The 15,297-nt window shown below is 43.5% G+C and overlaps 1 protein-coding gene across 3 annotated transcripts in view; it reads right to left on the bottom strand.

The window, feature by feature from the left end:
• Nucleotides 1–15,297, bottom strand: part of GOSR2 (golgi SNAP receptor complex member 2) — a 156,900-nt gene that overhangs the window by 138,604 nt on the left and 2,999 nt on the right. Inside the window, exons 3-6 of one of the 3 annotated variants that reach the window (XR_008210386.1) lie at nt 12,585–12,693; nt 11,386–11,518; nt 9,180–9,320; nt 5,017–7,204 (exon numbers count right to left, since the gene is read on the bottom strand). Coding sequence is in view for 2 of the 3 variants with exons in the window: in XM_052699526.1 (XP_052555486.1) it covers nt 7,043–7,204; nt 9,180–9,320; nt 11,386–11,518; nt 12,585–12,693 (545 nt within the window). In the remaining variant the exon portion in view is untranslated. Of the gene's footprint in view, nt 1–4,026; nt 7,205–9,179; nt 9,321–11,385; nt 11,519–12,584; nt 12,694–15,297 lie in introns of those variants that run through there. The other 2 variants (XM_052699526.1, XM_052699527.1) reach the window with 2 other exon arrangements.

Below are 15,297 nucleotides of genomic sequence, written 5' to 3'. Positions count from 1 at the left end.
TGCAGCCTCTGCAGGTTTACAGGTGACACCAAGCTGAGTGATGAAGTTGACACAGTGGAGGGAAGGGGTGCCATCCAGAGGAACACAGACTGGCTTCAGAGTTGGGTCCATGCCAACCTCATGAAGGCCAAGTGCAAGGTCCTGCACCTGGGTTGGGAAAATCCCAAGCATAGATACAAGCTGGATGGAGAATGGCTTGAGAGCAGCCCTGAGGAGAAGGATTTGGGGCTGTCAGTTGATGAAAGACTCCACGTGAGCCAGCAGTGTGGGCTTGCAGCCCATAAGACCAATCGTGTCCTGGGTTGCATCAGGAGAATTTGATCAGCAGGACAAGGGAGGTGATTCTGCCTTCTGCTCTGCTCCTGTGAGACCTCACCTGCAGTACTGCATCCAGTTCTGGGGCCCCCAACACAAGAAGGACATGGAGCTGTTGGAGCAGGTCCAGGGGAGGACCACAAAGATGATCAGAGGGCTGCAGCAGCTCCCCTGTGAGGACAGGCTGAGAGCTGGGGCTTTTCAGCCTGGAGGGGAGGAGGCTCCAGAGGGACCTTTTAGTGGCCTTGCAGTACCTCAAGTGGCCTACAGGAAAGCTGGGGAGGGATTTTTTAGAAAGGTATGTGACAGGATGAGGGGAAATGGCTTTAAATGGAAAGAGAGTAGATTTAGCCTACGAAGACATTCTTTACTGTGGGAGCGGTGAGACTCTGGAACAGGTTGCCCAGTGAGGCTGTGGATGCTCCCCTCCCTGGAGGTGTTCAAGGAGCAACCTTGGGAGGTGTCCCTGCCTTTAGGAAGGCAGGGGGGTTGGAGCTGAAGGTCCCCTCCAATCCAAACTGTTCTGTGATCCTGTGACTTCCACCAGCTTGAGTTTTGTGGTGGCACAAGTTCTGTTAAACTCGCTCTGTGAGCACTCGTGGCTGCACCCTGCCTGCTGGGCCATTTCTGCCTTGTGTGAGTCTACCGGCTTAATGGCAACAGGACCGGTCTGACTAGAAATGTGTATGGAAATTTGGGATATAAACAGTTGTTTGTGTCTGCAGTTGTGATGGGTGACTCAGGAGGGAAGAGGAGAGGTATTTACATTTAGGCACAGATTCTTCTCTGTTGTGGAGCTTGCGCAATTTAGCACATGCTTTCCATCAGCAGAATCACACTACCCCAGGAAGAACATCCTTTCTCCAGCTTTCCCCCTCACTTCACCAGCCACAGAGCGCTGAGAAAGGGATTAACCGCTTTCTTCTCCACTCCTGTGACTAAAGGCAGATTGCACTCATTCATTTAATTTTTTCACTGTGCTGGAGTAAGAATGCTGGGGGGAGGGCCTCTTCCTTTATGTGCACTTCTCTTCAGGATCGAGTTCTTGATAAGAGTGACTTGGATTCTTACAGCCTGCTCTTCTAGCACTCAGTGCTTTGCACCGCCTAGATCTCTGGCCCTTTTATTGCTGGCACCAGGAAGACAATACAAGTCCATGCAATCCTTGTTCACAGTTTCTTTTGTGCCCTTCCACTTTTTCTATAGTTAAGATGAACATAACCCATAATTCCAGTTGTGAGGATTGCGCCCATATACATGATTTCACATCCAGGCTGATGTTCACCAGACCTGGAAAACTCCCACACTTCAGACCAGGATCTCTTTCCTCAGTGTTGCTTTCAGCTAATGGGAAGTTGGGGTAGTTGCATTTGTTCCCAATTGACATCCAGGTGCCCATTCCACCCCATCAAAGGAAGAAGGTTCCTTACTACTGTGAAAAAGCAGCTTTAAATCTGATCAGTTAAATCCTGCCTAGCTGTAACATAATCGCATAAATTCAGTCTTGAATTACATCGTCTCCCCCCCAGTGCAAAAGGCAAGAGGGTAAGAAAATGAGAGGAAATAAGGAAGGCTTTCTGTCAAGGGCTTCTCATGAGCAAGCATAAAGTGCTGGAGATAGAAGAAAGGAACAGATCTACCTGGTGAGGCTGGGAAATACAAGTTAGAAAAGTGTCCCTCCTTCTATGTGCGGGAAAGTGAACAAGTTCCCAGTTTTGTTTTGCCTTCTGAGTTCTGCACCCAGCACCTCTGTCAGCACTGTGATCATGAAGGCTGGCATAGAGGGCTGGTGGAGGGGACCAGGCTGACAAGGGGGGGGGGGGGTCTCTCACATTCCAGGGTTACATTGATTTGTTGGATTTGGTGTTTCCTTTACCTGCACAGAGAACTACCACCTGCTTCTGAGCTTCAAATTCCAGCAGGCAAATGTGCCTGGGGTTCCTGAAGGCAGCACTAAATCTCCTTTTTCTGGTAGATGAGGCTCTGGTTGCAGATCTCAACTGCACAACCAAACCACATTCAAGAAGCCATTTCCCCTTGCCTGGCTTTTAATCAAGGTTCTAACTTATAAAAACAAAAGCATGGGTTCAGCCTGGAGGTTTCTTTAAAGTGCCTACTCAGCAATAGGCTGGAAATCAAAGCAGTGACTGCCCGGGGTTGCCCACACGTTGGCTGCACTCACAGAGTTCAGATGTTTCTTTTGAAGCATTAGCCAAACCGTGCAGACGAGGTGGCCCTTTGTGCAGGTCTGACGTGCACATTCCAGAGCACAGAGAAGATTAAAACAGCCCATCGACCTCTTACCAAGTAACTGGGAATGGCCTTATTACGTGGGGCTCCCACATACCTCAATGGTCAAGGGCAGCAGCACTCTTTTACCATGGCCAGCACAAGCTGTATGTGTGTGACAAGAACTGCCCTGCATTTTGCCAGTCTGAAATACAACACAATTGTCACCTCTACAGCCCATTTCCACAGTGCTCGTATCGCTGTGTCTGCTCTGGTTCCCTTTCCCTTTTGTATTCCCTTCTGCACCCTCTCTTTTGCTCTTAGTTCTTCACCTTCACAAATCAAGAGACCCAACAGGTCTTGTGAAAAAACAGGAGCCCTCTGCTGGGTCCAGGGAAAACTGGCAGTGGGCTGAGGGTCTGAAAGGACAGCATGAGCTCAGCTGCAAAAGCACTGACAAGAGCATTAACTACATAAATATTAGATAAACAGGCGATCTATGCCTGTTAGGACCATCCTGTCTGCACCAAAAACGTGTGCAGCAGATGGGGAGGACTGCAGACAGGTAAACAGGTAAGTTTCGAGGTGGGTCTTGGCTTCACATCAATGCAAAGCAAGAAGGCAGGGGTGGGGAACAAGGAACTGCTTCAAAACCACAGGCCTCAGGCGAGACAGAGTAAAGCAACACAAGAGCACCCTCTGTATGCTGCTCCATTTGCTACGTTCACACAGTGCTACGGTCACAGCATGGTAACATTCGGACTACACAGCTCACAAAGGTGTTTCTTTCTTTCATGAGGCACTCAGTATTGGTACAATGGCCAAGCAATGTTACCGTTTGTCCTGCGCTACTTTAAAGCAGCTGCTGCTTTCTAACACACCAGCTGTAATGCACAGGGTTAACCTTCAGAAACAGCACGTGCACATAGGCGCAGTGCTTAGGCTTTGGTTACTTGACAAGTAAAAACTACCTCTAGTGCTTATCTGTACTATCTTCCTTATTAATTAATTCCATCCTATCCAATCGTGAAGTCTGATATTTATTATCTCCCCTTCAATCTGCACATCTCTTATCCACGGTTTGCTCTCAACCTGACTGCACTCGGCGTCTTTGTTTCAAAACCTTTCCCTGTTTTTTATCTTCCTGGATTTCTTAATCTACCTTAAAGTGTACTGATGAACCGAAATTACTACTTCTGATAAGCTTCCTCTTATCGTGTTGGAGCCCGTGAGGGGACCACCCTGCAAGAAAAACCATGAAAGCCCATCTCAGCAGTTGATTATGAAGTGCATTTTTTTAAATTCTTTTTCCAAAGCTTCAGCAAGAGACTGCCAAAGGGCTCTCTGATCTATTGATCCAATTTATGGCGACATAACTGGAAGACACTTTAAACTTTTCCCATTCTTTGCTGGATATTTTCTGATTTAATGAGTGTTTCGTAGATACGGGGAACTTCAATTACTGCAAAACAAAACACACAATTGCAAGAAAAAGTGATTTAATCCTTAATCAGTTTGATCTCTCCTTATAAATACACTCTATCAACAGACACATTTTGCCCCCCAAGCTCCTCCTGTACTATCCTTAATTTGAAGGTCTCACCCTCGTCCCATTACATATAAAACACTGATCCAAAGGAGTATTTTTCCAAGTTAGTTCCCACAATGTCCTCTCAGCAGAGAGCAGTCCATTCAACTGCTGGACACCTTCTGTTGCACAGAGGTTCAGAAGCAAAAGAAATGTCTTCAGTAGGAAAGGAAACTTCACACCTGTCACAGCACCACTGGTAATGCCAGCAGTTTCAGTTCTGTCATTTCACAGCAGCAGAAATGTCGATCCTACCCTTGCTGTTGCTGTGGCACAATGTAATGACAGCAGTTTTGAAAGGTTTACACGAACCGTCTGAGATGGCAGAGATCTCCTGACAGCCATTTTGTACTTAACATCGAGTACAAATTTGCTTGACGTTACACATCATCAAACCCATTTACTGAAGTGATTTCTTCACGCTCTACATCTCAACAGTGAATAGCAAAGACACCACATGCAGCAGCGAGGTCAGCCTACGTGAGGAGACTCCAAGAGAGGAAAAATGAACGAAGAGGCAAGTATCAAAATGTTAATCTCAAAACAGAAACAATAAAATAAAATCCTGTTCCATCTGAAAAGGAAACCAAATTGACTGGAGTCCTCGGCTTGGTACGAGACAAATCCTGCTGCAGCGAGGCACAGCTGTACAGACACTGCACTGCACAGTTGTAAAACAGAGGTGGAAATGGACCTGTTTATCAGGAACAAAAGATTGGCAAGCAATCTCTTTACAGGGTGCCCAACTGGTGTAAGAGAAAACGACCTAACGAGTTTGTTACAGTAACAAATTTCAGATTCAAATAAACTTAGGGTAATTTATAAAGTACACTAAGACAGATGGTCTCTCACTGCAGACATCCTCTTTAAATTCCTTAGTCCACATAAACTGATCCTGCATACTGCATGCTGGTGTGTTTTCTTGAGGAAGTGCAGCAGACTGAGACAAAGAGCATGAAGCACTGCAAAACCATCCACAGAACAGCCAGTCAGAAGGTGTGCAGCACACAGGATGACCAACGAGCTTCTAAGCTTGTCTGCTTCCTTCTGCTGAACCATCTGATGAGATTGTCTAGGCACTGATGGCACCTCGGCCTCCTCCACTGTTGGGTCTGCACTGACATGTTCTGTTTCCTGGAGTCCAAATATGAAGCTGATTGGTTGGAGATGGCTGATCAAATCGGACAGTCTCTTCTGGACTTTAAAGACACGTCGTAGCTCACAGATCAGTCTATACTTCAGCAATGGTAAACAAGCACTGCTGAAGCCTGCTTCACTTGGCCTTACTAGCAGAATTTGAAGAAATTGTATTAATAACCGTTAAAAAAATCTGGTTTGCAACAAGCTACATAATTATGAAAGCAAAGCTTATTGGAACAAATACAACACTGTGAAGTGTTATTAATTAAAAGACCTGCAACCCTTCCAGACAGAAACGATGGAGGAATTCCCAGCAGAATGCCACACCATCCAGACGTGAAACTTCTGAGCCTCTGTCAAACATCTGGAAATGCTCCTGACTTGTATTCAAAATAAGAACGTATCTGGAGACTGTCTGAAATGGAAGGCTGTGCGAGATCCCAGGATAATCATTCCAACAGTCTGCAGGGCACTGAGTACCGTAATTAAACTACGAGGCATTTCCTACCTGTCCGTGTTTAAATGTGGATAAACGTCTATTCAGCCAAGGAATACAAAATCTAAGCTGCATCATCACAGAGATGATATTTTGTGAAAATGTCCTTCACAGTAAGTCTGCAGGTACAAAGAATGATGCAAAGACCACCCTTCCCAGGGAGGCAGAGGAAATGTTTACCATCCAAGGACAAGTCGGTTCAGGAAACTCTTCTGATGACATTTGGTTTTAAATGAGAGGTTTGTTGCCCTGATCCCACTGCTACTCTGAATTAAAAACAAACAAATGAAAACAGCAGAGAGCCCATTCTGGCTGTGTGAACACAAAAATGACAGATCTCAATTTGAACGCAGCAAAAACTTACCTGCTTCACCAAATCCAAAAATACTGGCTACAGATCACACAACCTTAAACATCTCGGGTAACAAACTCAAAACAAGGTGTCCATTAGCACCAAAAACGTCAAGTGTTGCAGTTTTGGAGGTTGGATTTGGTACTGGGCACACTGAGGTGACTCGGTGATCTGCAGCCGTCAGGAAGCAGGATGAGCACAGCATTCAGCTTCAACGAGGAAGCAGCAGAGCAAAGCTACCAAAGCGGACTTCATTTCAGCCTAAACCAAGAAGTCTGCACTGGTTGGAGTTGTACGGGTATACAAAAAATGTCAGCAGAAGTTATTACCATCTTCCAGAGCCAGAACCTCTCCTTACAAGTCCTTCCTCCCTCTAAGCAAAAGAAAGATGGGAATCCTTCGCTTTCCACCACTTTTTGCACTCTTAGACTGCAGGAGTGCACGCACAAATAATGCAGAAGTGTCTTTAGTGAGAGAACTCCTTTAACAGATAACACGCTCACCAGGGTCAATTCCAGCTTGCAAAGGAAAGGCTCACGTCCTCTCATGTCTGCCTTTGCATCCTCTTCTCCCTGTCCAACCAAAAAAAAAACCAAAAAAAAAAAAAAAAAAAAACATTCCTACCTTGCAAAACGCCTGGACAAAATTTTCACTTCTGCTTCCTACTTAATCAATTTTTAAACTTAAAGACAATAAGGCGAAAGTGGTAATGGACACAGACATTTTCACAGGGCCGTTCTGATCTACGCTGTCCCCAGATAAATTTGATCCCCTACACACTTTCCACGTGTCTGAGTGTGATTTGTAAACCCTGCAGCTCTCAGGAAGGGCTCATCCAAAGCAGTGCTCAGAGGAAAGTACATTTTGGAGGGCAGTCCATCTTGCTCCAAAAGACAACATCCTCTGGCAATAGTTGAGTGGCTCATGTCAGATACTGCACAACCAGAAACATGATTACACAAGTCACAATCATTCCCCCAATCATCAAGTATTTATCTTGAAAGGCTCGCTTCTCAATCAGCCGCATCACTGTATTGGATAAGCCCAACGTGTTGGCAACATCCAGGATCTTCTTTTGAGTTCCCTATGAATACAAAGACAACAAAGAAACAATTACCTTAATGGCACAATCTTTATTCTATGAAATATTTTATCACAGATGGCACGTGAGTAATTCTTATCCCTCAGAAAACAATGTAACTTGCTCTAAGTCAACAGTGTAAGAGATGGCCGTGGGACCCTGGCAATGATGGTATGACTAATTCATAGACAAGAACAGGAAAGAGGTTAAAGATAGAAAGCAGTGCATCCAGACAGAAGCATCACAGACAGCAGCTCAGAGAAAACCACTCTGGAGCAATTAGACATTTTTCTGGTCTACTTTCAGACAGTTTACAAGCTTGAAGCTTCCTGACAACCTCTCTTGAAGAACTCCCCTCCTGCTAAAGTCCAGTTTGAAAGGAGGTCCAGAAGCTTGTAACGCCAGCGGTGACGTGCAATGTAAAGGTGTATAAAAGTGCAATGAATGCAATTTCAAGAAATCCCTGCAGAGAAAAGCACTGCACAAGACTGCTAGCAGGCAAGCTGCAGACAGGTCCACACCTCGGTTCCGCTTCCCTGATGAAGCAGTTGGTATTATTAAGAATGTCTGTGGATCAGCGCTAAGCACGTAGCAGAGCTGCTCAACTGGAAGCAGCAGGAAATGCCCCAAGAGTCACCATGCAGAGCAGCACTAACACTGCCACTTTATTTAAGGAAAACTGTCCAAAGAAACCTGTACAGAACACAGGCCCACAGACGTACACAGCTCAGAGCTGGACATCATCCTGTCTGGGAAGAAGGGAAAGAACTCATGGCTGCAGTCACAGTGGTGCAGGTAGGTGAAAAACACCATCCTAGATAAGCTAGACAAGGGGAAGTTAATTCTTCCAGGAGAGCCGTCACAACCCTCCTAGCACTGATAACCTTATCCTTCTCTGCCTTTTCTTTCACCTCTGCTTCATGAGGTGGTAACAGAACCCCTCTATCCACTGCTCCTATGGTAGATGCAGCTACAATAAAACCTCTTGAACGGTTTATATATTTAATAATGTACTTAATAATATACTTAATACTTAACCCATCAAGTTTTTCTAGTAATTGACTTTGTATAAAAACAAATATCTATTCATATGTCAGTCAACAAACAACCTCAACCACGAAGCTATCCTTCATCTCTGAAAGACCCGAACTGTGCCTACAGTTCAGTACCTGCTTTTATCTGGCAAGACTGCCTTTAAAGCCAGTGGAACATCAGTCCATACAGTGTTATGAGGTGTGATTTGTCTGATGACAAGGATTTGTGTTGGCAATCAAAACTGCCTAAATCCTCTGGGAAATACATCCCAAAACAAAACAAAAAAGCAGCAGTCATTGTTACCCCCATCATCAGATGAATACAACAGCGACAGGGAGACTCCCCTTCTCACAAATCCAGCTCTGTCCTCCTCAACACACACTTCTTATTATAAAGTTCCTTTTATACTTCTGAACTCTTAACCCAAAACTTAACATTGCTTCATTCTTCAAAGGAGAAGTTATTAGAAGACTTCAAGCAGTATAGCTTTCTTGAACAGTATTTGGGGGAAGACTTGCTGCTGATGTGCATCAGACTTACTATCTTCATTAGTAATTTTAAACATTTTCTCCCAGCACTGTGGTTGTCCTAAGTGATGTTTATCTGTAGCAAAAGATGAACTACCTGTGAGCTGAACATTGCTTTCCATTCTTCACTTGGGAAAAAATAAAACAAATAACAGAAGAAAACACAACATTCAGTGCTCCAGATACTGACTGTGTGATGACTGCTACCCCACCAGGTCACAAAAACAGATTTTAAGTATGTTCCTAGTAAAATGACAACATATTAAGATTTTAAACTTAGCTGAATTGGAGTTTAGGTCTTTACCAGTGTTCTCAGCTTGAAGCAACGCACTGAAACAGATTTATTTCTTTTACTTAGCCAGATCACCGCAAATGCAGAAACGTGGGGTCTTTTTGGTAAAAAATAATGCCCCCACCTTTAATGTCACTCTCTGGTCCCTCAGCCCCTGAAGAATGTTGGTCCCACTGCCAATAAGATCATCCATGCCACGATGGGCATTCTGCAGGGATTCATTAAACTGTAATGTTTCGTCGATCGGTATGGTGGTGTCAGAGTCCTGTAGGGGAAATGCAGGGTCTTGGTTACCTGGCCTACTCACACTCACAGATCCAGAAAGAGAACAAACAGAAACAAACAGCCCTTGACAGGACTGGAGGGATTATGTTTTGAACAGTTTTTTATAGGGATGTTAAGGCAATATTAGTATTTGAGTGAGAAAACGTGGTTTATAGAAGCCTACAGGAATCCAGTCAAAAGACAATTTGCTGTTCAACTAAAATTAGATTCCAGAAGATTAAAGAACAAATTAAAAATAGAGAGTGTTCATAATCTCTTTGTGACACAAACAAAAACAGGTATTACAACAGAGAACATAAAAACTATCAGAAGGGATTAAACAAAGGAGTCATTTGATCATCACAAGTGGAAGATTTTCGAAAGACAGCAGCACATTTCTAATGACAAAAGGCCTGTAAAACAAAGCCTGGGAGATGGCATTCCATCAACTTGTATCTACAAGATGCAATCTCTGATACTAAGGGCAAACAGAGTCATCAGCCCAGTTCCCTGAAGGCCGAACTCACTCACCAAAGAAGGCCTTATCTAAACAAAATAAAACATCCAGAGAAGATGCATTATCTCAAGCATTTAAAGATTTAAGTATAAATCTTTAAATGGAAGTAACTGGAATAAAATTGTATAGTCTGGGTTGCACAAGAGATCAGAAGATGTCATTGCTTTTCTGTCTTCCAAAGCCTTCTGGTTTATCCTTCTTTGGGCACCACCCCACTGAGAGTCAAGATAAAAGTTCACAACTCCCACACTGCTTCACGAACAGGAATCATGGCACTGGTGAGAGTTCAGTGTGGAAACACTGTTTTACCTGCTTACATGAACGCAGAGCAGCAAGAACTGCTTAAATATGTAATTAATGTTTGGGGGCAGAAGACAGCTAATGCTCTACATCTGACAGTCAGCTGTAGGTTATATGCATGTGAAAACACCAAACTTGCAGTGATTATTGTAGGGAAAAAAATTAACACGGGAATGATAGGCATAATCCAGAGCTGGATGTCTGCTCCAGTGTGTGCTCTGCTTATAAAGTCTGAAAGAATGAAGGATAAAAGAGCTGTTCACAGCTGCAAGGTCAAAATTCCTGGATGAAGAAGACTCCAGATGGCAGACACAACTCTGACCAAAAGCTAATAAGGCACAAAGGTTAAAAAAAAATATGTTATCTTGCAGGAATCTGCGAGGCAGAAACACTTGGATTTGCATGTGAATGGCTGTTCCTTCAGATATTTATTAAACTTCAAGTCAGATGAGTTTCATTTCCTGTGCGAGGAGTTTGCAGTTGATTTTCATTTACACACAAGGCAGCAAGAAAACTGTCTAGGTAGATTTTTGTTCACAGAACCTTAGGATGGTTTGGGTTAGAAGGGCTCTTAACAATCACCTCGTTCCTGCCCTGGGACACAAACCTCTGCATCAGGTTGCCCAAAGCACCCAAAGCACCATCCAGCCTGGCCTCCTGTTTGCTGCTCATAGGGACACAAGATGGCAGCATATTTTTCATTTGCTGTTTGTGTTTTTCTCCAGAACTGTTCCAGGAAAGGCTCTAAAGGTAAAGCCCACATCTATCTTTGAATCAAGCAAAACATTCAGAACACTGTTAGAGCTTTCTAAAGCCATTATGCATTTTGCAGTGCATTTAGGATGCTTTCACACTCAGCTGACATATAAATAGCTGGTAAATGTCTAACCAAAATAGGTAGGCCAATAGCTCACAGACAAATCCTTTTCTTATCACAGGGACATTTGACACAAATCCAAGGAAAATGTATACTTTGGTACCTACCTCATTCCAGCTTCTGGAATTGCTATAGAAAACCAGGTACAGCTGCACTGGAGCAGCAATTTCTGCACTCTTTCACAACCGCCTCTCATCAGGCCAACTTCCTTCATCAAAGACTTGTACTTTCTCATGAATTTTTACTCCTTTCTATATTCCATTTACACCACCACACAGCAGTCATCCAACAGTCAAGCCCAGGCCTTGTCTGAAACTTCTCTGAAAGAAAACAGCCTCTAGGACAGAGAGATCCAAAATACAGACTATTTACATTAGTGGTGAAGGTTCGTGCCAGCAGCTCCTCCCGCTGCCGCTCTTGCTGCTCCCGGACGTAACGACGATGCTGGAAGTTCCTCAGCGCTGTCTGCAGGTGCTGCACATCGTACTTCAGCTGCTCGACTCGGCTAGAGGAGATCAACAACAGGAAGACATTCCCAGGGATAAAAACACCACCCTCACGCTGCGTTTTTTAATGAAGCATCATAAATTAACAGCAACAAATACTAAAAATGATGGACTCTAAAAGATAAAGGATGTTTGATGTTAGGCTTCTCTTCCAAACTTAGATCTTCTGTGCCTCTTTTTTTTTTTAGTGAAAAGGTGATTATTTAACTGCAGGCTACAGATAGAAAGTGAAGCACAATTCTTGAGCTATTTTATACATCTTCTCCTACACTAAGTCTCTTCAAACTGATTATACATACATGCATATGTATATACTGTTCATTTAACAAAGATTTGAACAGTTTCTATTTTGTGACCCATTCATATAAAAGATTTAGCTTTCAAGTTTCGTTAATTAACGTCGTGTTCTTAAGTTTCAGTTTTTACAAAAGGAACCTAAAAGCCAGAGGGCAACACGGCAGACATCTCCACTGGGGTAAAACAAATCATGTCCAGAGCTCCACTGCTTCCAATTAAATGTTCAATGACTACAAGGAAAACCAAGATGACTGTTTCAGATACCAACCTTTATCATAAAGGTGATAGGAAATCCCCTCCTAGTACCTACAGAGGTATTCTGGGACTAAACACTAACAGAACATTCTGAATGGAAAGCTGTCTAATAGCCTGTGGTCCAATTGCCTGCACAAACCAGTGCTCATTTCAGAAACCTTATTTTAGTAAACAACATCTTGGAAAAGGATCCAGAAAAACTTAAGTAATTTTAGTCCTTACCTCCACAAATACCATTAAGACAAATGCTATACAGAGTAGAAATGCCTTTAAGAATCCAAGTGTGATGTTCAACTCATCTCAGAACAGAGCCATGAGTCTGGCTCCATCACCAGACTGCAGATAGGTGCAGGAAAGTGATTTTGCCTCTGTCCTTCAGTTCTGTTACAGCTGAGCAGAGATTTAAGTTGCACAGCAGAAAAGTTTCACTCTAATGAAAAAGTGAAGGGCTTCAATAAACTTAATGAAAATAATTAGACTACTCCATTATCGTAGCAAAGCAAGTGAACTCACAGTTTAGCATTCTGTCGTTTATTGGGAGGTTCTTTGCTGGACAGGATTTCCAAACGTTCCAAGTTGCAGAATACTTTGTCTATTCTTGCCTGAATCTCATTTTCTACTACTGCAAAGAAATACAAAAAGATTAATTAAAAGCTCGACAAGTCATGAAAAGCCACTTCTTTAGGTTGAGACTCCTGCCTTCCACCCTTCCTCTGTGAAGGGAACAGGGAAAACCCCTGCTCTTCTCAAATATGCAACCATATTTCCCTATCACCTCTGTATATTAGGACTTACAAGTTGCTACATTCCCCTCTGTGGCCCCTTCCTGTTCTCTTACCAGGGTTTGCTCACAAGAGCTAACAGCCAAGATGGTTTTCAAAAAAATTGAAGTTATGAAAAACATTAACAAAGAATTGCATTATCCACACCTACAGCAGCAGAGTTTGACCAGCACGGGAAGAAGAAAGACAGAAAATGGCAGACTGGACGAACAGCCCTGAAAAACAAGCCCAAATCGGGGCTGGGGAGCCTTCACAGGTGGGACAATAAGACTTAATAACAATTGACTCTGTAATCATCTGCTTTGCCATTGCTTCTGACAATCAGTGTGTAGAAATAGCAGAGAGATGAGAGATCAAAATGCAGACTCAAATACTTGAACTGTTGCAAGGTGGGAAAGGCAAACAAGGAAAAAGAAGACTCACAGGCTTTCAGTTACTGTCATCACTGCAAAGCAAAACCTGCTTGAGCCAAGACTGCCTTTGTTTTAAACCACTTTTTCCACCAGTGTCACAATCCAGCATTCTACAATTTATGGGGAGGCCTCAAATCATCTGATGTTCCTGTACATAATAATGGAGAACTGAAAGGCTGAGAGTGCACAGCCTCCAGAGAACGTCCACACACAGAGCATCAGAGGACACTGAGGCACCATCCTGTCTGTGCAGCCAGTCCAAAGCTCAGAACCCATGCTCAGTCCTAGAATACATAATTTTCAAATTGCACAGGCACCATTTGTTCTTAGTTTACATTTAGGCTAAGTCTTAAGAGACACTGTTTATTATTTTTTGGTTTTAGACTAAAAAGGTATAGAGAAAAGCATTATTTATCAACTGCTACTTACTCCACAGCATCTCAGGACTTTCAAAAGAATTCCAGTCAGCAGAACCAGAAAGGAAACTGCACATTAAACCCCTTCTGTTTGCATTTTGATCTCACACAATCAAAGAGGAACAAAGCCAAGTATATAAACATTACTCAACCAAATTGTCCAAATTCATATTTCCATCATTTACTACAGCTAAACTTAACAAAAGGGAAAAAAAAAAAAAAAAAAAAAAAAAAACACCAGGAAAGAGCAGAGAATTGCTTTAGCTAGTCCAAACAACTATTTTACTTCAGTTTATATTACTTGGTCATCTTATGTTTTTTCAGAGCAAGACGGGATTCTTTGCCCAAAGCTGAGGAAGAAAAGCTGCAACAGAAGCTTTGATCTTCCACCTCTTCAGACAAGAGATAATTCCTTAACCCAATAAATTATCAAATATACAATAATACCTAGAGCACATATCTGTATTTTTCTATAGTAAACAGTATGTTTACTTATAGACTGTGTAAGATGATACACAATCCTATTTCTTGAAATCTTATCTCTTGCCTCAAGTACTCTGGACCTGATGCAAGTCTCTACAGGACACTGATGCAAGAAGGAGTGGTTTTGGTTGGAAGAGAGCCTTAGGATCATCCAGTTCCAACCCCTGCCATAGGCAGGGACCTCCCTTTAGACCAGGCTGCTCAAAGCCCACCCAGCCTGGCTTTGAATGCTTTGAGGAAGGGAGCATCCACAGCCTCACTGGGCAACCTGTTCCAGAGTCTCACCGCCCCCACAGTAAAGAATGTCTTCGTAGGCTAAATCTACTCTCTTTCCATTTAAAGCCATTTCCCCTCATCCTGTCACATACCTTTCTAAAAAGTCCCTCCCCAGCTTTCCTGTAGGCCACTTGAGGTACTGCAAGGCCACTAAAAGGTCCCTCTGGAGCCTCCTCCCCTCCAGGCTGAAAAGCCCCAGCTCTCTCAGCCTGTCCTCACAGGGGAGCTGCTGCAGCCCTCTGATCATCTTTGTGGTCCTCCCCTGGACCTGCTCCAACAGCTCCACGTCCTTCTTGTGTTGGGGGCCCCAGAACTGGATGCAGTACTGCAGGTGGGGTCTCACAAGAGCAGAGCAGAAGGCAGAATCACCTCCCTTGTCCTGCTGATCAAATTCTCCTGATGCAACCCAGGACACGATTGGTCTTATGGGCTGCAAGCCCACACTGCTGGCTCACGTGGAGTCTTTCATCAACTGACAGCCCCAAATCCTTCTCCTCAGGGCTGCTCTCAAGCCATTCTCCATCCACCTTGTATCTATGCTTGGGATTTTCCCAACCCAGGTGCAGGACCTTGCACTTGGCCTTCATGAGGTTGGCATGGACCCAAGCCTTACTCATACTGCTTAAATTCCTGCATATCAAATGATAATATTTTCCCAGAAAAACTGGACTAAAAATCTTTCTGAGATGTCTGCCAATTAGTGGATGCTTAAGGAACAGAAAAATAACAGGACTGATATACAGTGCGATTATTCAGCTTCTGAGCTACAAAACAGCTTTACGATGGCTGAATTTGCAACTCTTTCCACATTACATGCTTATTATACTTCCCTATATGCACCAATTTGATTCTTTTC

The sequence above is a fragment of the Tympanuchus pallidicinctus genome, unplaced genomic scaffold (genome assembly GCF_026119805.1).
Source record: "Tympanuchus pallidicinctus isolate F22 unplaced genomic scaffold, pur_lepc_1.0 scaffold37, whole genome shotgun sequence".
Classification (NCBI taxonomy): domain Eukaryota; kingdom Metazoa; phylum Chordata; class Aves; order Galliformes; family Phasianidae; genus Tympanuchus; species Tympanuchus pallidicinctus.
Note: the sequence above shows the minus strand (reverse complement) of the source record. Positions and strands in the feature narration are given on the sequence as shown.